This window comes from Heterocephalus glaber, unplaced genomic scaffold, assembly GCF_053883595.1.
Source record: "Heterocephalus glaber isolate CG9 unplaced genomic scaffold, H.glaber_assembly_v1.0 deba00001761, whole genome shotgun sequence".
Lineage (NCBI taxonomy): Eukaryota > Metazoa > Chordata > Mammalia > Rodentia > Bathyergidae > Heterocephalus > Heterocephalus glaber.
Genome location: NW_028258458.1, coordinates 4,173,102 through 4,198,415, shown reverse-complemented (window position 1 = coordinate 4,198,415; position 25,314 = coordinate 4,173,102). Strand labels below are relative to the sequence as shown.

Here is a 25,314-nt window from a genome sequence, read left to right as displayed (position 1 = left end):
CTAACAATAACCTCAATCTTAATCCTAAACCCTAAATGGAATCCAGACCCAGACCTTGACCCTGATTCTAACCCTAACCCTGACACTAACCATAACTCTATCCCTAAATCCTAAACCAGACTTGGACTCAGATCCTGACTGTGACCCTAAATGTAAAAATAGCCCTAACCCCTAATTCTACTCCTACCCCAAACCTGACTCTATCCATGAGCCCAACCCAAACCCCAATCATAACCCTACTCCTATAAACTCAAACCTAACCTCAAATCCTTACTCCCAACCCTACACTCAACTTTGGTCGTAACTGATCTGATCCTGACCCTAAAACTGACCCTAGCCCTGACTCCTAACCCTAACATTAACCCCACCCCTAAAACCTAAACCAGATCTTGACTCTGGCCTGGACCCTGACCCACAAACCTAATCCTGACTCAAGTCCTAACCTGTAAGCCTAACCCCTAATCATAACCAGTAATCCCTAATTCTAACTAATAACCTAAATTATATTCCTAACCCCTAACCGCTAACCCTAACCTTGACCTACACTGGGATTACTTCTCACCAAGTCAGAATTTCTACCATTACGGCCGGGGATTTAGCTCGGCAGTTCCAGCGCCTGCCTCACAGGCACAAGGTCCCGAGTTCAATCCCCGGTATAAAAAAAAAAAAAAAATTCTATCATTAAAAGTAATGAAACAATGAATGTTGGTGGGGATTAGGGGGAGGAGGCATCCTCCTACATTCCTGCTGGGAATGTAAACTAGGACAACCACTACGGAAATGACATTATGGAGACTTATTAAAAGGCTGAACAAGAAATACCAGTTGAGCAATCTGTACCACTCCTGGGTATATCCCCAACAGTCTTAAACACAGCATGCATACAGTAATTGCATACACGTTTGCAGCAGTGGAATTTACCATACCTGAGCTCTGGAAACAACGTAGATGTTCACCAACAAATGTATTAATAAAAGTTGTGAGAATATATAGAGAGAGAAAGAAAAAGAATATTCAGTCGAAAAAATGAAATCATATGATTTGTAAGAAAATGTATGAAAATAGAAATCATCAAAAGTGAAATCAGCCAGACTCAGAAAGGTAAATATCATATATTTCCTCTCATAGGATAAACTCCCAAAATACATAAATTAATACATAATAAAAAGAGAAAACAGAAAACCAGAAGGCAGACTTTTAGAGATAGGAAAGAGAAAAAACGGGAGAGGAAGAAAAGGAGAGTAGGTAATGGGAAGAAAACTGATTAAGATATATTAATTGTATCAACTTCCCAAAATACTTCCTATCATCATGAAATATTATCATGCACTAATAAAGTAAAAGTCTCAAAAGTCATCTCCCATATAGAAGGAAATAATAAAAGGTACCAATTAAAGAAATATATCTTAATATGGTCACTGTGGCATTATACTTTCAAATTAATTTCTGAACACCATTAAATATGATAAAAAACCATTGTTAAAGTTCCAGCACAGGGGAAATATATTATACCTCATAAACTTTGGTGAAGTAAACCACAATGTCTTATATGAGTAACAGGCAAGTTTAAAAAAAAAGGTAAAGTTGGCGTAGAAAGATTTTAAAACAGGAACCATGATATTCTGGAGAAATGAGTTCAGTGTAGACAAAAGTTTTTCATTCAGAATATCTGAAATTTCTAGTTTGCCAATAAAGTATCAACTTTGTTGATAGATCTTGCTTTTCAGTATTTCCCTTTTTTTCTCAATATACAGAAATTCACATATACACAACACAGTTCTCTTATGCCTGAAGTCACTGAATTGTGTTATTTGTATATCTGAATTAATACAAATGAATACCCAAGTCTGTGCATGCTTTGTAGGCCTAATGTGGTGATACATGGAAAACATTTATAGGACAATATGCATACTCAGCAATTCAGGATTTAGAAAGCTGGAGCTTATTATTATACTTCTAAAACCATCATAATTTCCCATTAGTGACAAAAATTATTAGATATATGAAGTATGAGAATATTGTTCTCCAAATTATTAGTTTAATAATATTCTGAAAAGAATTACTAGAGATGTCGTCATGCTTTTTACCCAATAGTATACTCATACTGTCATTTGCAACCTTGAGTGGGATAAAATATTTTACTTTCTGTAGAATGACATGTCATTCAATATTGCAGTTTTCACATACTAAAAACCTTTAACTTATTAAAAGAGTAAAGTGCCAGGCATGGTGGCACATGCCTATAATCCCAGCACTCAGGAGGCTGAGGCGGGAGAATTACCACGAGTTCAAGGCCAGCCTGGGCTACACAGTGAGTTCAAGGCCTGAATTTACATAGTGAGACCCTGTCTCAAAAAATGAACAAATAGAGCCAGGGATGTAGCTCAGTGGTGCCTCACCTACCTGGCAACCGCAAGGTCCTGAGTTTGATACCTGGTACTAGAAAATAAAAATATTTTTAAAACGTACAAATAAAAATTTTAAAAAACAGTAAGAGTAAAGTTTACACATAATCTCAATGAAGTATTTCAAAAGCCAATGTATGTTAAGAAAAATGAATTTAAACTGTCAGGGAACAGTGCTGTTCTTCTGATACAATGATCTACATGAGAACTGTTCTTTATCCAATTTTGAAAACAGGCTAGTGAACATGGATTTGTCATAAATTTCTGTCCCTTCAGAGATAAGTGATCTATACTATTTACCATCTGTGAGGGTTACTTTTTCTACCACACCAATTAAAACTATCCAATAAGTTTTAAACAACTTAGTCTGTGCCATATTTTTCATATTTGTGTGATTTCTCTCCAGTAATCCTCTTGCATTATGGTCATATGTATGAATAAAAGCTTTGCTACTCTACATTTGCATGTTTTTTCTAATATAAATATTAAACTGTTGAGAGGTTTATATTTTTGATAAGTGTCTTCTCAGTTACTGCAGATAAAAGGTTTCTATCTGATATGAATTCTCTGATGTTGACTAAGGACCAAATATTAAATACTTTGCTTTATTTACATTTGTATGGTTTCATTTCCGTATCAACTGTCTGACTGAATAAGGTGTAAAATCTGATTAGTCTTTGCCACATTCTTTTTACAAGTGGGATTTTTATGTACTGTATTAAGAATTCTGTGACGTCTAAAACTTGAATTATGGAAAAAGCTTTGCCTTACTTCTTACATTTGTAGGGTTTCTCTCTCGTATGAACTATCTCGTGTTCAGTAAGGCACAAGCCCCATTAAAGGCTTTTCCACATTCATTACATTAGTAGGGTTCTCTCTGGTGTGTGTTCTGTGAGTACTGACTAAAGGCTGAGCCACAATCTTCACACTTGTGAGGTTCTCTCTAGTGTGAATTCTCTGGTGCTGGATTAGTCTGGAGCTTCGATCGAAGGATTTACCACATTCTTCACATTTGTAGGGGTTCTCACCAATATGAACTCTCTGGTGTTGAATAAACCTTAAATTCTGATTGAAGCCTCTGCCACATTCTTTACATTTGTAGGGTTTCTCACCAGTATGAATTTTCTGGTGCTGACTAAGCCTGGAGCTGCGGCCAAAGGCTTTGCCACATTCTTCACATTTGTAGGGTTTTTCATCAGTGTGAATTCTTTGGTGTTGAATAAATCTGGAGATCTGTCCAAAGGCTTTGTCACACTGTTCACATTTGTAGAAGCCCTCACCAGTGTGAACTCTCTGGTGTTGAATAAACCTGGAACTTTGATTGAAGGCTTTGCCGCAGTCTTGACATTTGTAGGGTTTCTCAATATTATGAACTCTCTGGTGCTGAGTAAGTCTGCAGTTTTTATCATAGGTTTTGCCGCATTCTTTACACTTGTAGGGCTTCTCAGCAGTACGAAACCTGAGGTGACGGATAAGTCTGGAAATGCGGTCAAAGGTTTTGCCACATTCCTCACATCTGTAGGCTTTCTCACCAGTGTGAACTCTCAGGTGATGAATGAATCGGAGGCACTGATCGAAGGCTTTGCCACACTGTTCACATTTGTAGGGTTTCTCATCACTATGAACTCTCTGGTGCTGAGCAAGCCTGGAACTTCGATCAAAGCCTTTGCCGCATGCTTCACACTTGTAGAGTTTCTCACCAGCATGAACTCTCTGGTGCTGAGCAAGCCTGCAGGGTCCATCAAAGGTCTTGTCACATTCTTTACACTGGTAGCGTTTCTCTCCGGTGTGAATCTTCTGATGTCGAGTAAGGTTGGAGGACATTCTGAAGGCTCGGCCACATTCTTTACACTGGTAGGGTTTCTCTCCAGTGTGAATGCGCTGGTGTTGAGTAAGGTTGGAGGACATGTTAAAAGCTCGGCCACATTCTTTACACTGGTAGGGTTTCTCACCAGTGTGAACTCGGTGGTGTTTACTAAGGTTGGAGCGCTTACTAAAGGCTTTGCCACATTCTTTACACTTGTGGAGTTTCTTTCCAGCATAAATTCTCTGGTGTTCAGTATATTTTGAATGAGACTTTACACCTGAGATCAAAGGAAAGCAACGATTATACTACCAAAGTGATTACCATAGTAACCTATACAGTCCACTGGAATAGGACAGACTATGAAGTCTTAAGATGAAATATGGGCAAACCTTTTTTTTTTGAAAATTCAAGAACACAGTATATTAACTATAATCCCTATGTTATACAGAGTATCTCATGAATGTTTTTGGCCTAGTTAACTAAAATTTTGTTGCTTTTGATCAACATGATCCCAAGCCAAAACCTAGCAACCACATACCCTAGTAACCACCACTTTACTCTTTCTGTGTCCAACGTCAACTACTGTAGATTCCACATACTAATGAGATGATAAAGTGACTGTGTGGCTTATTTCACTTACTGTAAACTCCTACATGTTTGCCCATATAGAATCAAGTGGCAAGATAGTCATACCACATGTTTTTTACTCATCAACTACTGATGAGAATTAGATTGATTCCATATTTTGCCCACTGTGAATAATAATGCACCAAACATGTCAGTAGACATATTTCTTCAAAATATGGATACAATTTCCATTGACTATAGATTCCTGAGTGGAATGGCTGGAGCTATGACTATTCTATTTTTATTTCTTACTTTTTATGACACTAGAGATGAAAATCAGAGCCTCATGTTTGCTAGGCAAGTGTTCCAGAACTGAACTACACCCCCATCCCTATTTCTAATATTCTGAACAGCTTTCATACTGTTTTCCATAATAAATGTACTAATCTACAGCAAGATCATTGTGAACTGAACAAATCTCAACAAAGGATAGCACAACACAACAAAGAATGATGAGAATATGGCCCAATTAAAGCTACAAAATAAAACACTAGATCCTGACAGAGTAAAAGATTTGTGAGTTATCCAAAGAATTCAAAACAATCATTGAAGGTCCCTAATGAAATAAACAAATAATACAGATAACTGAATCAGGAAAATGAGAACATTAGCAAAGACAAAAACAATAAAGACAAAAAAGAAAGGGAATTAGAAATAATGCCAAGAAATCCTCAAAAATAATTGAGGAAAAAAGACATCAAAATTCAAGAAGCTCAATTATCTCTAGGAAGAATGTAAAGAGGTTCAAAACAAGGCACATTAAAATCAAAGTCTTTTTCAAACGGGAAAGGGATCGAGAGACAGAAGGAGGGGTTTGGAGGAGCGGGAAAGGGGATGAAAAGAGAATTACTACGTGTTATGTACGTGGACCAGTGCCCCACAAGGAATGTAATCATTATGAAGTGGAACATGTACTAAAAAAAATTAAAACTGACAAAAGCATTAAATATTTTTGATCACAACATTTCAAATCATAATAGTCATACAAAGGTGTAAAGAAAAAAAAATAAAACCAAAGTATCACAAGTCACAGAATAAGAATCCTGAGGCTAGAAATGTAAAAGGTGTTATCTACAAAGGTGCTCTGTACGATTATCAGTTGATTTTTCAGGAGAAACTCTGAAATACAGAAAAGCGTTAGGAAGAAAGCTGAGCAAATAAAAATTACCAATCCAGAACACGCATCCAGCAAACTCACATAAATAATTTTCCCTGACTGTAACAAAGCTGCCTAAGACACATTTAAGTTTCTATGCAATTTGAAAGACAAAAGTATAAAAATCATAGACACGTTAGCAGATATACAATGAGAAGGTGGTTGTGGCATGAATCACATAACATTCAGAGATGTACAGAGTTTTAATATAAAATTGAAGTCAGTTACTGGTTTAAAGTAACTGATAAGTTTACAGTGCCTTTACATAACTCCCATGGTGATAACATAATAAATATCTCTGTAAGATTAAAAAAAGGAAATAGGACAGAAATCAAAGGACATCACTATGGCAGTCAAGGAAACAAAAATTAATAAGAAGCAGGAAATACAAAAAGCAATTAACAAAGGGAAATACTAATTTCTTCCTTTTCAGTAATTTTTTAAAATACAAATGGAGATAAACTCCTAATCAAAGCAATAAATTGGATAACAAGAATGAAGCTAAAAAAATCCCAACTTTTCCAATGTTGTCTACTAGAGATTCTTCTTAAAACTAACCCAAAAAGAATGAAAGTAAATGACTAAGTTATATGGAAAAGTGACCAAAAGTGAGCAGGAATGCTGTTACAATGTTACAAACATATTTTTAAGCCAAAAACTCACTACAAGATGAAATACAACCTAAGTATAAAAAAAAAACTGTCATATCAGATAAAGAAGAATGTTATGTAATGACAAACTTTTTATTCAATCATAACATAAATAGCGTAAAAACTAAAAACATGACTAACCTATCTGAAAAGACCTACTGCAAAAGAGAGAGAGAGAGACTCAGAGGGAGAGCGAGAGAAATCCTTTATAAACACTGATGTACTATTTCAAAAAATTATTCTAGATAATGGAACTTTTCAGCAGTAACTATATACTCATGAAGAGTGGGGCTTTTGAATCACTGACATTCAGTGTATGCAGGAAAACTTTACAGAACACCCATTATAATTCATAAAGTGTTGTGATGAGGCCATTTTAATGAGTAAATAAGTAAATGACATTAGAACAACCTGTCAATGACACCATGGGAACATTACAGTAGAGGAACTGTGCACAGACTTGGTGGGGCCACCACACGCATGGAGCACAGTCAGATCCCACAGATCTCACAGGGAAGGGGAGGTCTCCGCCCTTCACTATGAGAGTCCTGGGAGATCCCAGGGGGCAGGAGAAGCCTTGGAGGATTTACGACTCTGATGAACACGGCACAGGAGACGTCTATCTGTGACAGCAGAAGAAACACACTGAGCTTCTGAAAAGCATTTCCACGCAACAGAGCTCAATCCACATTTTAGAACCTGGGTTCAGATCCACAGTGGCCAACATCACAATAGTAGCGAGGGAGAGAGGGTCAGATAAGGGCACTGGAGACAAGCACATGCCAAGGCGGGGATGGTGGAGAAAACCAGACATGGGATGGCAAATGGAAAGGGGCCTCAGTGGATCGAAGTCCAGCATCGGGCCTAGGCACGGAAGCCAGACTGCACCTAGCCCGCAGCACCCTCACACCCAGGTCCAGTAGAAACGCCACCGTGGGAGAGGCCTGGGTGCCCTGCGGGAAGCAGCTGGCACTTCAGGGGCATCCAGGCCACTGGAATAGGCTCCTGACCCTTCTCCTTGCTCTACTGGAAGAGAACACAGCAAATGAGATACTCAAAAGCCAGTGCGCCAGAGACACTGACAGCCAGTGAGCAGTGTAAGAAAGAGAAAACCGCAGCAGGCCCTTGGGAAGGTTAAAACCAGCACCCTGTCCTGTCCTCAGCTGAGCTCTGAGAAAACCAGAGGGGGTGAGGAGCGATCAGAGCAGCATCTGCGAGTGGCAGGGAGAAAAGGAACCTAGGGAGAAAGCAGACCAGACAGACCCCAACCCAGTCCCTGCACACTGCCCGCAGACACTGGGTGCTGTGCCACAGTCCCCACTGCGTGCAGCTGGGAGCCCAGCCCTGGATGCCACACAGGGGCCCCCAGCAGTCCTCCCAGGGGCTGCTGAGTGCACGGGGCAGACAGTGATGCTCTGAGGAACCAAATGAGGACCGCAGAGAGCAGATAGGGAGGAGGGACGGGGTGGCTGCCTGGCAAGAGGGCGTCCAGCGATGTGCTAAGCACAAAGCTCACGGAGGGAAATCACACAGGCAGCCGGGGGTCTGCTGTGGAGACAGAAAGGGCCCTGGCAGAAGCTGGCAGAGAACTGGCTGCTGGCCCAGTTACACCCCACCCTCCCCTTCCCAAATTAACAAAGTTGGTAAAATCTAGGGCCGGAGGCAAAGACCTGCAGTTAGCCCTGCCCGGAGCACAGCTGCACCTGGGAGGGCTAGGAGGGCCACCTAGATTGTCACTGCCTGGCTCACAGCAGACAAGTGACCAACGATGAGGGGCCAGGAAACACGCTGGGAGACCTCAATCAAACTCAGACAGTGAGGAAACAGGACAGGGGATGCTCTAATTTTGTAGTTTTGTAACTGCAAGGGGATTTTTGTGGTGGTTTCCTTTCTTTTCTTTTTTTGTTTTCTACTCTCTTCCTCTCTTTCTTATCCCTTTTATTGCCCCTCTCTCCCTCTCTCCTTTCATCTGACATATGCCATACAGGCAGGTGTCTGCATATGTGCACAGGGAATAAGAACTAACGCATGCCTCCAGTCCAACAGCACCTTCCAGGGGAAGGTCAGAGCAACCTCACCAAAACTGGGCATAGAGGCTCCAGACAGAGCTAACTACTAACTAACTAACAGGCTCCAACCATCCTCACAGCTTTCCTAAATCTCCAGTTACACTTCCTTCCCTCTGCATTTCATCTCCTGCTCCCACAAAAATTCTCTTAAACCTACCAGTACCAGCCCTTGCCCCAGCTATAAAAGTAATTCCAACACTCCACTCTCGTCTGTTTTTCATCTGTTGGTATTTTTTCTATCTCCTTCTCTTCTCACTGACTGACCCACTTCTTTTTCCTCTTCCTTTTCCTTTCCCTTCTTCCTCCACATATCAGTCTGTTAGTGGCAGTATGGGGCACTGACAAAAGACTGAAGTTGTTAAACCAAGTCTGAATGTAGATGATTGATGTGTGATGTAACTGGTAGGGATGCCCTCCCTGCAACACAGCAATCAGGTCCAGCCCCATTAAAATGAGTAGATCTAAATTCCAAAATACAAACAAATCCAAGATTACATCTCTGGAAAGCAGATACTATTTAAAGAAATCTTCATACAGGCAACAAAGTTATTCAGCTCTAACTAATCCTCAACCTTGAGCACAACAAGGTAGAAAATAAGAAAACTAGGCAAAAAAAATTATGCCTAAAAAACTATCAACTCCCCCAAAGTTGACCCAAGGGGCATTGATGGGCGGAAATAACCAAACGTTTGAATTATAAAAAGTGATGAAAGAAAAAAAAATTAATAAGGTCTTGGTGAGCTCAAAGATGATATAACTAAACAGATAATGGACTTAATAAAAAAATGATCAGTAAATTTAAAGAAGACACAAATAAAAAACTAGGAGCTAACAAAATGATTCAAAACATGAATAGCCTAGCAAAGAACTGTAATCCATGAAAAGGTACCCAGCAGAAATCCAGGAGATAAAAATTCTATTGATACAGTGACTAGTGTGAGAACAGATTGTCCGAATAACAAGACAGGGCTGATGCAGGTGACCATTTACTCAGAGACATCTGTGAAACACAAAAGATCATGGGAAATGGATCTAATAGCTGCCTAATGACACAAAGACTACCCTATGACTCACTGGAATCAGAGAAAAATTAGAAGATGACACAAATGGCATTAAAAAAATCTGTTTACAGAAATTGAGAAAAATTTTCAAGCATGGGAAAAGAATTCAAATATAGGTAAGTGAGCCATACAGTACCCCAAACAGCCATGACCAGAAAATAATCTCCCTACAGTACAGCATAGCCAAAATCTCAGAAGTCCAACACAAGCACAAAAATCTTAAAATCTGTCATAGAAAAGAAACAAATCACATATGAAGGCAAGCCCACTAGGAATTACAGTAGACTTCTCAACAGAAACATGAAAAGGTTAAGAGAGAAAAAAAAATCTTCAAGGCCTAAAAGAAAACAACATTCAACCAGACAAATATTTCCTGCAAAACTATCTTTCAAAACTGATAGAGAAATAAGGACTTTCCATGATAAAGATCATAATAACAAAATTATGACCTCCAAATGAGCACTCCAAAAATTTTCAAAGAATACTCTAGACAAAGCTAAAAAAGCCAACAACATTCAACTTTAATGGAATGAATATATAGAGCAGAGTGAGCAGTTAAACTGAAGAAAAAATAAGGAAATCAGCAACAGATAAATAATGTAACGACAAGGTAACTCTCAACATAAATAGTCTCAACTCCCAGTCCAAAGACACAGATCAGTGGACTCGATCAAAAAGAAAAAGAACTTCAATGGTATGCTGCATATAATAACTGCATTTAATCTGAAAAGAAATACATAAACTAAAAATCAAAGGAAGAAAACCAATATTCCATGCAATGAGACCCCAAAAGCAAGCAAGCAAGAGTAGCTATGTTATTTTAAGACAAAGTAGATTTCCAAAGGGGGGCGGGGTAGAGGGGAAGAGAGGAAAAAAAAGAATTGAAATGTGTTATATACATGTGCCAATTCCCCACAATGAACGTAATCATTGTATACATGCACTGCAAACATGTACTAATGAAAATAAAAATTTTTTAAAAACAAAGTGGACTTCAAGCCAAAAATGATCAGAAGACGCAAAGAAGATCACTATGTATTGGTTAAGGAAACAATTCAAAAGGAAGAGATAACAATTTTAAATAAACAGTAATACCTCAGTTCATGAACATTTCTGTTTGCAAACAATTTGGTTTAGAAACAAAAGTGTTTGGCAAAATTTGCCTTCTGTTCATCAACTCTGCATCAGGTGACAAACACAACCACAGCCATCTTCCCTACACAAACACAAATGCATCCATCTTCCTCAAAATCCTAAAACAAATTAAGTTCATAAACTGAGGTTCCACTATATATACACCAAGTAACAATGCACCCAACCTCATAAAACAATCACTACTGGACATAAAAGATTAGATAAACATCAACCCAACACCACACAATCACAAATACACAGATGAAACAGGAAAAAAATCAACAAAAGAAATAACCAACAAAGTGAAGAGACAAAGTTCAGAATGCAAAAAAAAAAAAATTGCCAGCAATTTCTCATTCAGAAGACTAATATCTCAAACATATAAAAATCTCAAAAAACTTAAGACACCCCACATAAAAGACTGAATCACAAAACTGTGCAACTGAAATGAACAGACACTTCTCAGAAGATGAGGTACAAATGGTCAATAAATAAATGAAAAAATATCCAATATCTCTGCCCATTGGAGAAATGCAAATTAAAACACAGAGATTTCATCTTATTAAAAACAGAATGGGGGCCGGAGATTTAGCTCAGTGGTTCCAGCGCCTGCCTCACAAGAGCAAGGTCCCGAGTTTGATCCCTGGTACCAAAAAAAATGGTTAAGAAATCAATGGTCAAGAAATTAAAAAATAACAAATGCTTTGGAGAGAAAGGAACAACTTCTACATTGTTGGTGGAAGTGTAAACTAATACAACCACTATGCAAATCAGTACAGAGATTCCTGAGAAAAAGGAAAAATAGAAATCCTGTTTCACCAAGCTATTCGCCTTTATGTACCTTCCTGAAAGAGTTAAAGACATCATATACACAGTGATCCATACATAGACATGTTTATAGTAGTACAACTCTTAATAGTTAAATCTTAGGAGCAGCCTACACGCCCATCATCAGATGAATGGATAAATGTGATATTTATACACAATGGAGTAGTACTCAGCCAGAAAATGGATGTACCTTCAGCCTATTATGTTAAGTAAAATATGTCAGACACACAGTTTAATTACATAGTTTCTCTTATATGAGAAACCCAAAAGAGAAATAATTTAAAGCACAAAATTAAAGATACACAAGAGGAAATAGGACAATAGATTTTTTGCAAATGGGAAGAGGATCTAGAGCTGGGGGGAGCAAGAAGGGAGAGGAAGGGCAAAAGGGAGTAAAAAGAAATAAGACATCTTATGTGCATGTAACAACTCCCCATAACAAATGTAATCACTATACACAGCAAATGTATGCTAATAAACATAAAGAGCATTAGTTTCAGTCATGACCTGGGATCTCTCACCTGTGGGCTCTGTGCCATTCATCCCTACATACCTGGATGCGTGGCTGCTGTCCCTTGTGTCTCCACATTCCAGGGCTCCTCGCTTTGCTCCAGACAGGTGATCAGGTGGGGCTTGGAGACCGCCAGACCTGTTTATTGGAAATGGAACATGACACACCTGGGATTCTTTCAGAAACTACTGAAGTTTTCCTATAAGTACAGTACTCAGTAGATATGAGAAGACATGATGGATTCTAGAAAATTGTTCCTCCAAGTGCTCTTCTCAGAAAGGGCCACTAGACTATTCAGAAAGCATGTGAAAGTTCCACTTTCAACTACTACAAAGTCAAAGCTAAAGAATGACCTTTAAAATACAGGCAACAACAACAGTGTGTGACACTAAACTTCAAAAATTACCACTAACCTAGCTTGAAGGGTGCATGATACCTCCAGGAGGGGAGAAGCTAAACACAAGGATGAATGACATAAGAATTTTCTCATCTGTACTAACTAATATCCACCTTTTTCTTAAAACAGGTATCTGCAATGCATTCATGAAAACCAGAAGCTTCCAAAAAATTTTTCAAAAAGGAAGGAAATTAAATGATAGTGAGAGGTCACGAGTCATGCAGAACACGCCAAATCAGCCCACGCCCTGGCAACAATCCACTGGATGCGCCCCACTCCGCTCCTCTGTACAGCCACCTGGTTCCACACTACAAAGACGCAGAGGACACTGGACCACCAGACCACAGTACTGAGTCCCACCACTCCTGGACCAGAGGTAGGGGATTCTGAGCTGCCATCTCATTGCTCCTGGTCCAGAGGAAGAGGCTTCCTGGCCACCATCCCTCCCGCTGCTCCCAGCCCAGAGGAAAGGGCGTTTGGGCCACCATCCCTACCGCTGCTCCCGGCCCCTGTCCCACCTCTCCCAGCTCAGAGGAGATAATCCATGCAGTCGCCAACAGCCCACCCCAGTCGAAATCAGAAAACATGTAAATAAGTCTCAAAACCAGACTTCCAGATCACCTAAAGCAACTCCAAAGGGAAATGAGATGAAACACTCTGATACTCAACCACCTGGACCCCCTGAACTGGCAACAAAAGCGGGGGGGAATCTGGAAAAAATGAAATCAGAAATAATTTCTCAGATAACAGGAGAAATTGTGCTCCTAGTGCAAGACATGATTAATAAATCTAAAGAAGAGCTGAGGAACATGATGGAATCCCAACATAGGAAAAAAATGGAATCCATAAAACAGATGCAAATAGATTTCCAGGACATGAAAAACTCCACTGAAAGTCGACACAGCATAATGAGCCAATATGAGGACAGAATTTCAGATATACAAGATAAGATTGCAATTAATGACCAGGAAAAGAAAAATTGCTTCAAAATTATAAGGGAACATGAGAAATCAATCCAGCAACTGCTAGATGATGCAAGAAGAATAACATAAGACTGATTGGAGTCAATGAAGAAACAGGTGAGAGTGCAGATGACATAAAAAAACTCTTCACAGAAATAATGGCAGAAAACTTCCCAAGCAGGGGAAAAGAGCTTGACATACAGGTAAGTGAAGCATATAGGACTCCAAATAGCCTTGATCAAAAAGAATCTACACATAGGCATATAATTGTTAAGATCCCAGAAACTCAACAGAACAAAGTTCTACAAGCAGTTAGAGAAAAGAAACAAATCACATACAAAGGAAAGCCCATCAGAATCACAGCACACTTCTCAACACAAACCATCAAGGCAAGAAGAGCTTGGAGTGACATATTCCAAGCCTTAAAAGAAAACAGCCTCCAACCCAGATTGATGTACCCTGCAAAACTATCTTTCAAAATTGATGGAGAAATAAGATACTTTCATGACAAAGAGCACCTTAGGGACTTCGTGAATACCAAACCAGCACTCCAAAGAATTTTACACAATATCCTAGGAACAGACATTGAGGATCACAACCCCAGGAAGCAAAGCAGAATGAACCCATCTGGCATGACAAGAAATTAAATGTAAAGGGGGAGAACCCAACAAAAAGAAAAAGTCATGGCAATAACAAGTCAATACGTTTCAATTATAACCATCAACATTAATGGTCTCAATTCACCAATCAAAAGAAATAGACTGGCAGAATGGGTCAAGAAGCAAAATCCAACAATATGCTGCATACAAGAAACACACTTCATTCAAAAGGAAACTCATAGACTGAAAGTTAAAGGGTGGAAAACAATACTCCATGTGACGGGAACCCGAAAAAAAACCAGGAGTAGCTATCCTCTTTGCAGACCAAGTAGATTTCAAACCATCACTGATTAAGAGAGATGAAGAAGGAAACTACATCCTTGTAAAGGGAACAATCCAAGAGGAAGAGATGACAATCATAAATATCTATACACCAAACACTAGTGTGCCCAACTATATAAAACAAATACTAACGGACATGAAAAGTCATATATGCACTAATACAATTGTAGTGGGGGACCTCAACACCCCACTGTCACAAATAGATAGATCAACTAGACAAAAAATAAGTAATGAAATACTAGAACTCAATCAAACTCCTGAACAAATGAACTTAACAGATGTTTACAGAGTCTTCCACTCCACAAAATCAGAATACACATTCTTCTCAGCTGCACATGGGTCATTCTCACAAACAGACCACATACTCACACACAGAACATGTTTAAGTAAGTGCAAAGGAACTGAAGTTATCCCCTGTATATTATCAGACCATAGTGCAATGAAATTGGAGATCCATAGCAAAAGAAACTCAAAAAATTTCATAAACACGTGGTAATTGAACAACACACTTCTGAATAACCAGTGGGTCACAGAGGAAATTAAAGAAGAAATCAGACAGTTCCTTCAATTAAATGACAATGACAATACGACATACCAGAATCTACGGGACACAATGAAAGCAGTCTTACGAGGGAAATTCATAGCAGTGAATACTCATATTAGGAAAACAGAACGAGCCCAATTAAACAACCTGATGCTGAACCTCCAGCTTCTAGAAACAGAAGAGCAAGACAACCCCAGAGCTCATACAAGGGAGGAAATTATAAAGATCAGGGCAGAAATCAATGCAATGGAGACTAACAGAACAATACAAAAAAATCAATGAAGCCAGGAGTTGGTTCTTCGAAAGAATCAACAAAATTAACAAACCCTTAGCCAACCTCATCAGAAAAAGGAAAGAAAAGGCCCAAATCCAGGCAATTAGGAATGAAAAGGGTGAAATTACAACAGACCCAGCAGAAATCCAGAGGATCATCAATACCTACTTCCAGAACCTATATGCCAATAAGATGGACAACACAGAAGAAATGGACAGATTCCTAGATACATATGAATTACCAAAGCTGAACGAAGAAGACCTAAAAGTTCTGAACAACCCAATATCAACCAATGAAATTGAAAACGTAATTAAAAACTTATCAACTAAGAAAAGCCGGGGCCCTGATGGCTTCACTGCTGAATTCTACAAGACATTTAGAGAGGAACTGCTGCCACTAGTGTTTAAACTCTTCAACGAAATTGAAAGGGAAGCAATACTCCCAAATTCAGTCCTGGAAGCAAGCATCACCTTGATCCCCAAAGCAGAGAAAGGCCCAACTGAAAAGGAAAACTATAGGGAAATCTCACTAATGAACATAGATGCAAAAATCCTTAATAAGATACTGCCAAATAGAATGCAGAAGATCATCAAGAAGATCATACACTCTGATCAAGTGGGATTCATCCCAGGGATGCAGGGATGGTTCAATATACGAAAATCAATCAATGGAATACACTATATCAATAGAGCCAAGGACAAAAACCATATGATCATCTCCATAGACACAGAAAAAGCATTTGACAAAATCCAACATGCATTTATAATAAAAACCCTACAAAAAATTGGAATAGATGGTCTCTACCTCAAACTGATAGAAGCCATCTATGAAAAACCAAGAGCCAATATCATACTAAATGGTCAAAAACTGAAATCCTTCACAATAAAACCAGGAACAACACAAGGATGTCCACTATCGCCACTCTTGTTCAATATAGTTCTGGAAACATTAGCCGTGGCAATTAGACAAGAGGAAGAAATAAAAAGTATAAAGATAGGAAATGAAGAAGTCAAATTGTCATTATTTGCAGATGACATGATACTCTATATAGAAGACCTCAAGAACTCCACCAAAAGTCTTCTAGACTTAAAAACCAAATTCAGTCAAGTAGCTGGTTACAAGGTCAACACACAAAAATCAATAGCTTTCCTCTTCACGAATGACAGACTCACTGAGAGAGAAATAGGACAAACAATTCCTTTCACAATCGCATCCAAAAAACTGAAATACCTAGGAATCAACCTAACAAAAGAAATCAAAGATCTCTTCTCTGAAAACTATAGCACTCTGAAAAGAGAGATTGAAGATGATATCAGAAAACGGACGGACATCCCCTGCTCCTGGGTAGGAAGGATTAATATAGTGAAAATGGCCATACTTCCAAAACTGCTATATAGATTTAATGCAATTCCAATTGAGATCTCAGCAGCATACTTCATGGACCTTCAGAAAACAATCCAAAAATTCATTTGGAACAAGAAGAGACCCAGAATAGCAAAAGCAACTCTAGGTAACAGAGACATGGCAGGGGGTATTACAATTCCCAACGTGAAACTATACTACAAAGCTACTGTGATAAAAACAGTATGGTACTGGCAAAGAAATAGACCTGAGGACCAGTGCAACAGATTAGAAGATGCAGAAACAACGCCAGACACACTCAGCCATCTCATCTTTGATAAAGGAGCTAAACACCCTCACTGGAGGAAAGATAGCCTCTTTAATAAATGGTGCTGGAAAAATTGGGCTTCAACTTGCCAAAGATTAAAACTAGACCTGTATCTCTCACCATGCACTAAACTAAAATCAAAATGGATTAAAGATCTAAATATTAAAAGAGAAACTCTGAACCAGTTGGAACAGAGGTTAGATAGAACCCTTGAAGACATTGGTGTAGGAAAAGATTTTATGAACAAAACCTCAGTTGCCTGTGAACTAGCACAAACAATCAACAAATGGGATCTCTTCTTATTAAAAGGCTTCTGCACAGCAAGAGAAAACACTAGCAGTGTGAAGAGACAACCCACAATGTGGGAAAAAATCTTCACCTGCTTTTCCTCAGACAAAGGTCTACTATCTCGAATCTATAAAGAACTTAAAAAGATCAGACCTCCCAAATTGAAAGACCTAATCTGAAAATGGGCATCTGAAATGAACAGACATTTCTCAGACAAAGAAGTAGAAATAGCAAATAAATACATGAAAAAATGTTCAACATCACTGGGCATTCGAGAGATGCAAATGAAAACAATCCTGAGATTCCACCTCACACCAGAAAGAATGGCTGCTATCATGAAACCAACCAATAACAAATGCTGGCGGGGCTGTGGGGAAAGAGGAACCCTTCTCCACTGCTGGTGGGAGTATAGACTGGTGCAACCACTGTGGAAATCAGTATGGAGAAACCTCAAAGAACTAGGACTGGAAGTCCCATTTGACCCCACTATTCCACTGCTCGGGATCTTCCCCAAAGAATTAAAAGAATCATACCACAATGATATATGTGCGCCCATGTTCATAGCAGCACAGTTTGTGATAGCTAAAACTTGGAAACAGCCCAAATGCCCATCAACTGGAGACTGGATAAAGAAAATGTGGGGTTTTTTTAATAAAATGGAGTATTACTCAGCCATAAAAAATGAGAAATTAGAGACATATATAGCTAAGTGGATGCACATTGAGGTGATACTCTTAAGTGAAATAAATAGGACACACATGTATAAATACCAAATAGTTTCTCTGGTGTGAGAAACTGAAAGTGTAAATAAGGACTAAAAGCTATAATAGGTAATATGAAATAGGAAGAAAAGGGGCAATGGGGAAGGAAATGGGAGGGCTAGGGGAAAGGATAGAAGGGAATGGGATTAATATGAGAAAATGGAAAAATAGGAACAAAATTTTTGTAAATAGGGAGGGCTGGAGGGGTTGAAGGGAGGGCTGGGCAAGGGTGAAAAACAACAACCAAGAGAAACTATGTTAAGGTGCAAATTTCCAATGATGAATGTCATTATATTGTATACCTAAAATGTACCAATGATTAGAATGAATAATCGATAATGTAAAATAGGAATAAAAGGTCCAAAGGGGTAGGGGTAGTGGGAGGCACAGGGGAAAGGAAAAGAAGGGAAAGGAAAAAATGATGAGAAATGGAAAAAATGGAAATAAAGTCTTTGTAAATAGGGAAGGGTGGAGGGGGTGAAGGGAGGGCTAGGAATGGGCAAAAAATAAGAACCAAGATGCATTATGTAAAGGTACAATTCCCAATGAGAAATGTAATTGTGTTGTATACCTACAATGTACCAATAAAATAATTTAATACAAAAAAAAAAAAAAGAAGGGAATGGAATATGAGAAAATGGAAAAATAGGAACAAAATCTTTGTAAATAGGGAGGACTGGAGGGGTTGAAGGGAGGGCTGGGCAAGGGTGAAAAATAAGAACCAAGAGAGACTATGTAAAGGTGCAAATTTCCAATGATGAATGTCATTATATTGTATACCTAAAATGTACCAATGATTAGAATGAATAATCGATAATGCAATATAGGAAGAAAAGGTCCAAAGGGGTAGGGGTAGTGGGAGGGGCAGGGGAAAGGAAAGAAGGGAAAGGAAAAATGATGAGAAATGGAAAAAATGGAAATAAAGTCTTTGTAAATAGGGAAGGGTGGAGGGGGTGAAGGGAGGGCTAGGAATGGGGAAAAAATAAGAACCAAGATGCATCATGTAAAGGTACAATTCCCAATGAGAAATGTAATTGTGTTGTATACCTAAAATGTACCAATAAAAGAATTTAACAACAAAAAAAATAAAATAAAATAAAATAAAATAAATAAATGTTGATAGTGAGTTAGGAATTCCACAGGGAATTTATCCTCACCCAGGGAGAAAACGTTCCTGTAGTTCTCTAACATCACATCCCTATACAGAGTTCGCTGAACAGGGTCCAGACATGCCCACTCTTCCAGAGAGAAATCGATGACCACATCTCTAAATGTCAACAGTTCCTGAAAAACAGAAATAAATACCACATTGACTGTGGGGTGACTGACAGTTCTTTATTTGACCCAATATGAAACAAGGGTTAGAACTGGTTCTGACATAGGTCTATGACTTTAATTATTCAATTAAGATACTTTTTAAACACAACAATGTTCTCTAATATGTTATCTCAATCTGAGAAAGAGTATGGCATATGAGCCATAAAACCAGTGCAGACACTACACTCCTGTGAAAATATAAAGTAGAAAGTTAAGCCTTCAATGCAGGATTATATATTTTTTAGTGTGGTATTTATGTTACACAAGGTAAGTTGTGCATATTTCTCAGATGGAAAATTCATGCTGAGTTTGAGAGATACTTCTCAAACTTTTTGTTACAACTATGACTTGGAGATATTATTAAAATGCAGGTTCAGCTTTGCGCAGTGGCAGTATCGTAGCCAATGAGGTTTATCCGAGGCGCGATTATTGCTAATTAAAATGCAGGTTCAGCTTCAGTGGTTCTGGGTGGGGCTTGTGTTTCTGACGACTCCATACCAAGCTCGTAAGTGGGGCCACTATCAATGGTCCATGGGGACACTCTTGAATAGCCATGGAAGAATTCAGATGATCTGGCTGAACTTTAAGAAACGTACCTGGCCATGATAAAACTGCAAATATAACTATACTTTTGGGATATATATAAGATATATTAAATGAAATTCTTACTTTTCATAATAATGCATGGACACAAGCCAACGTATGAGAGCAATAATATTTTTTTCTCTTTCATGCCAATATTTTTTAAATATCCTGTAATGACAGAGCCAATTACTCACAAATTTATCTGACCCAAAACTTATATAAAAGGAACATATAGTCTAAAATAATAAATTATTAATAAGAATGTTTATAGTAGTTTTCATAACTGAGAAAAGTAATGGAAGACATGTTAAGTAGTGATACAAAATTGATTAAATATTATTTTATGTACACACGTTAAAAACCACAAAATGAAACAGTACATTTCGTGTCAATGAAACTAAGAAATCTGTTCAATCATCTAAGACCTGTAAGTTTATGTGGATATGATGCTTTTTTATGACATATCTGGACACTCAATTTAAGGACAGAAGCTAAAATGAAAGCTCCATTCTGAGACTGATGTTTTACTTTGTCTTTTCTTTTCATTTATCATTTGTTCTGAGTCATTATTTAACAATTTAAGACACTCTGAAATGTGTATGTTTCAAATACAAGAAAAAGTGGGCATCTGTGACAAGCGGGTGGCATACAATTACAACCTAAAGAACTAAGGTCTGTTCTTGAACATCCAGTAATGAAGCCAGTGTCTCCAGTAAACCAAAGTAAAAACCTTCATTCTTGAAAACAAGCTACAAGCAAAGACAAGTTAAAAAGAAGGATTTCCATATTAAATATGATGGTTCACCCAGGTTGCTCATGATATTCTGCCAATAGGCTTACTGATAGAGAAAAACAATTTTATAGTGGAAAATCTGGCAGACATCACTTTAATCAAGTGATTAACTTTAATCAAAGTTAAATCAGCTGTAATAGAACAAACTGATATCACGTGTCAATGCACAGACAGAGAAGGACATATTGCTGTTGTGGCTAAAAACAAAACAAAAGTGAACTACAGCCTTGACCGCTAAAAAAAAAAGCCATTAAAATTCAAGCTGCGCATGTCTCCTATGGTCTCTAAACTCTTAGAGGCTATTTAAGCAGCCTTTAGGAAACATAGACAATGACTGTCTTCTAATTACTTTCCTTTTGCAGAACTTTCTATGTTATTATGGGCAATGAATGCAATTCTCTTTAAATGTCGAGTTTTATTCATTCTTGTGTACATAGAGCTGTTGAAGAAGCCAGATGGAATGAAAACACTGCATGTTTCCATTCTTCTGCAATATTCAAAGATTGTTCCCTCAACGGAAGTCTAGAACACTAACACCTTCCCCTGCTCGCCTGTCAGAAAGAAAACATTTTCAATAATAAAGGTTACTTATTCATCACAAGAATTGTTCATGGTACAGCAAAAGCCTGAAATGAAAAAATGGAGGGAAGGCTCTACATAGATAGGAGAAACATTTTTAAAAGCTATCTGGATATCCTAAGAACAAATGGAAATAAAGTAGTTGGAAAAATCATGCTAGGCAAGAACATGAAAGTTGGAGTAGTAACAGCTTGTCCATTCTAAATAAAAGGTACAATAAACAGTAAATAAATAAATGGTGCTTCTGGGTGGAAAATTTGACACAGACTCTGACCTGCAACACATTGACCTGAGAAAATGCCATTTCTTCTTCCTCTTTCTTCTCCCAGCTTCTTCTTCAAGGTTAGGTTGTACCTGCAATTCAAACCTGCACTGAAAAGCTGTCTTGGAAGGCGTCTGAACACACAGGGCTTCAAGGGCCTCCTTGTGAAGGCACAGGACTGGCATAAACTTGCAGTCATGGGGCCACCCTACCTCTCATTTTAATTCACAGTTTTTCTAAAAAAGTTTCCAGTGCTTGGAGTCCAGTCAAGATACCGAAGCTCTTTTTTTTTTTTTTTTGGTACCAGGGATCGTACTCGGGTCCTTGCGCTTGCGCAGCAGGGAACGAAACCACTGAGCTAAATCCCCGGCCCTGAAGCTCATTTTTTATGTCTACAGGACAGAACAACGTTGTAAGGTACATTTCATACCTCAACAGGAAAAGCAAAAATATCTACCCTTTCAGATAATATACACACAATTTCACCAATTATTTCCATGATAATAAATGATTAGGTAAACAATAAGCCACACATGACCCCTTCGAGGAATTGTCCAGTCCTGTTCCACAGGATTTAACAATCTCCAATGTCCAGATGACAGGATTTGGACTAGCTGTCACACATCTTCCAAAAATGAGGAATTCATGTTTTGCTGAATCTCTGAAATTCACCAATCAATCTACCGTACATTCTTGGGAAAATGTACTCATGTTTCCACAACTGTAACTGGAAGGGAGATGTTCTCTCTTTGCACGGCAACTATCACTAAAGCTAAACCTTGGCACTTCTCTTGAAGCTCCCACCCCAGCTGAACACGCCTGAGAATACTACCACAGTAGGCTAACCCTGGGGGAGAAAAAAGGGCAAACTAAACTTTTCTTCAATGGAATACGAGATCTTCTTCCTCCCTGAAATCCATCCCTATCATGCCTCTGTGGGAGTATTTCTTACCTTTCCACCTGCGCTGAAAAAATACATTTTACAACCATGAAACGCTGAAACTGAACTAAGTGGACAATTCTTTCCAACCTGACAGACCCAGGCTGGGCAGTGCCCACTGACCGCCCAAGGTGACGCCAGCCACCTGTCACCTGGCTTCCCCAGCCGCAGGCTGGGAGAGTCCCCACAGACGCACTGGGGGCATCATTCCTGCGCTTCTCCTCCACAGCAGCATCCAGCTGGCTGATGCAGTGGGAATTAAGGCTGGAAGGAAACGGGCTAATTCTGCAAGGGACCCGCTAGTAGAGCAAGGGTGTGACCGGATGGAGCTGCCTGCCTGGCAGTGTCCGCCCCAGCCGCAGCGCCTGCGGCTACAGGGCGACTCCGGGGGAGGTGGGCGAAAGCTTCTCGGTGGAAAAATGTCCAGCAGCTGACAAGACTATTCAGTCAAGCCACATTCGGGGCTATTACTGGCACGGCTGAATTCGCGTCGCCCGCGTTACTCTGTGCACCCATTCTCCGTGCCGCTTCCGGTCAGCGAGTGGCCGTCTCCTGCTGCAGGATCGAGCTTCGCACGGCTTCACCTTCCTCTAGCCTGGCCCGGAGGGCGCCTGGACTCTCCGTGTGTACCACGCTTCCTGCCCTGGCTCCGGTTCGCTCAGTGCGGTCCGATCCCAAGTGAACACCTCAGGGCCGCGAGCTCCGCCGGCCGCGCCCAGCTCCGACCGCACGGCGGCAAACCGCGGGGAAGCCCGCCCCGCACGGCCCGGCGCACAGAGGCCCTCAGCCCGCGGCCGCCGGCGCAGCTCACCATTCCGGCGTCGGCGTCGGCGTCGGCGTCGGCGTGTGCGTCCTCCGGGGGGCGCCGGCTCACGCAGGGGACAGGGACCGGGGCCATTCGGGAGAAGCAGCGGCCACTCACAGCCAGGACGCGGAAGGGCCCACCGCGAAAGCCCACCCCTGCGCTTCGGCTGCGTGCCTGATTGGACGGTGCTCCGGCTGCGGCCGATTTGGGCCCGCCCCCACGGTCTGAGTGATAGAGGGAGCCAACCCACCGCTGAATGAGGGCTAGGGCCGCTTCCTGAACGCAGTTTTGTTTTTTTTTAGTTTTAGGGGTTGGTTTTTATTGCAATGCTGCCGGTTGAACCCAGGTTTTAGCTGCAGCTGTTTTAAGACAGGACTTGTCCACGTGGAGGGACAGAGCCCACCAAGAACACATTTCCATTTGCATTTATCCTCGTATATAAAGGCATACCGATCTAGAACTACGCGTGTTTTATTTACAAATGGGAAGAAAGTAATGACGGTTGTAAAATCCCACTTAAACCAGGTGGGCTGGCGCGCGCCTGCAATCCCAGCACTCTAGAACGCTGAGGCGGGAAGGACACAAGTTCAAGCCCAGCCTGGGTGACAGAAGGAGACCCTGTCTCAAAATAATACATAAAAAGATTTGGGGATGTAGCTCGGTGCATTCAACCCCTATACTTAGCTTTTCCACTCTCTGGTCTTCTGGGAGCGCAGCTTAGGGTTTCAGATGGGAATCTTTCCCTCAGACAGCAATGTCGGCTACAAAGAAAACGAGTGGAACACGCGTGATTTTAAATTTCCTAGAATTAACATTTTAAAAGTTAAACACATGGGATTGCAATGATGCAACGTATCCATAGTATTATCATTACATGTAGCCAATATAAAATTACTAAAATACATACATTTTGGCACTAAATGCTCAAAACACGCTCCATTTTAAGCCTCCAAACGTCTGAGTTCTGAACAGTCACTTTCCAGCTTTAACAGCGAGGACTCCCCTGACTGTTTGGAGGCAAAGGGCCTAAACTCCTCCCTCCCTCTCATGCCGGAGGTGGGCCAATACCCTTCCCCGGGAATATTTCTCTTACAGCCCAAGGAGGGGAGAGACCGCCCTGAGAGAGAGCAGGGAGCTCCAACCAGGAAGTGGCCAGAGGGAGACCCGGCCTCCTGACCCTCCTGGGCACAGACCCATTCCCTTCCAGAAATCCCAGAGCCGACAAAGGGCAATGGGTTCCCCAGGAGGAGAGAACCTCATGTCTCCCAGTTTAATAACCAATAGTGTCCGAGTGACTTTTCTCATTGCTGAGAAAGAAACAGCATCAAAGAAACAGTAAGACCCCACCCTTTGTAGCCTCAAAATTTCAAAAATAAAATATTTCACATTAAAAAAAAAGAGCTCCAGAGCACCATGTTCCAAATGGGCATCAGCCTAAAAGAGTTGTTTCTGAAGATTTGGTTCATAGACACTGTACCCCTACAGCCCAGAGAGAGGGACGCCTGGCTACTGCTCCAGCAGGAGACAGACCTTGGCATCATCCGTGGGGCACTGGTTTTAGACACATGCAGAATGCAAGAGTTCTGGGCTCAGGAAGGCTTCCTCCTAGATTTCTAGATTTCAGAAAAAGGCCTGGGAGGTCAGGCAGGGTGCCCCTGAGACAGCAGTGTGTGAAGCTGTGAATGTGAAGTCAAAGGTGCAGTGGAGATCCCAGAAGTGTACAAAAACTAGGAATTTGGATCATCTCAGGAAAACTGCAAGGAGGGAGCAGAGCCAGGCCCAGAGAGAAGCCATGGGAGCCACAAGCGCTGGCAGTGCCACAGGGGCGGAGCCACTCAAGCCTATTAGAGTTCACAACTTGCCGAAGATTACTGGGGATGCTAAAAGTAAAACTGTGAGATTTAATGTTTGCCCTGGTGGATTTTAGAGTTGCTTTAGTTCCATTTTTT

General features: G+C 40.2%; 1 protein-coding gene and 1 pseudogene across 1 annotated transcript; one reads left to right on the top strand and one right to left on the bottom strand.

Moving 5' to 3' along the window:
• Positions 1-1,093: 1,093 nt before the first annotated feature.
• On the bottom strand, positions 1,094-23,511 carry LOC101710234 (uncharacterized). The gene is given in 5 exon segments (XM_021251088.2): positions 1,094-3,344; positions 3,347-4,489; positions 12,291-12,386; positions 19,242-19,368; positions 23,372-23,511. Coding segments are annotated over 5 exon segments (1,530 nt in total). The 5' UTR covers positions 23,459-23,511; the 3' UTR covers positions 1,094-3,267.
• On the top strand, positions 19,777-19,844 carry LOC147821146 (U4 spliceosomal RNA; annotated as a pseudogene).
• Positions 23,512-25,314: the final 1,803 nt, after the last annotated feature.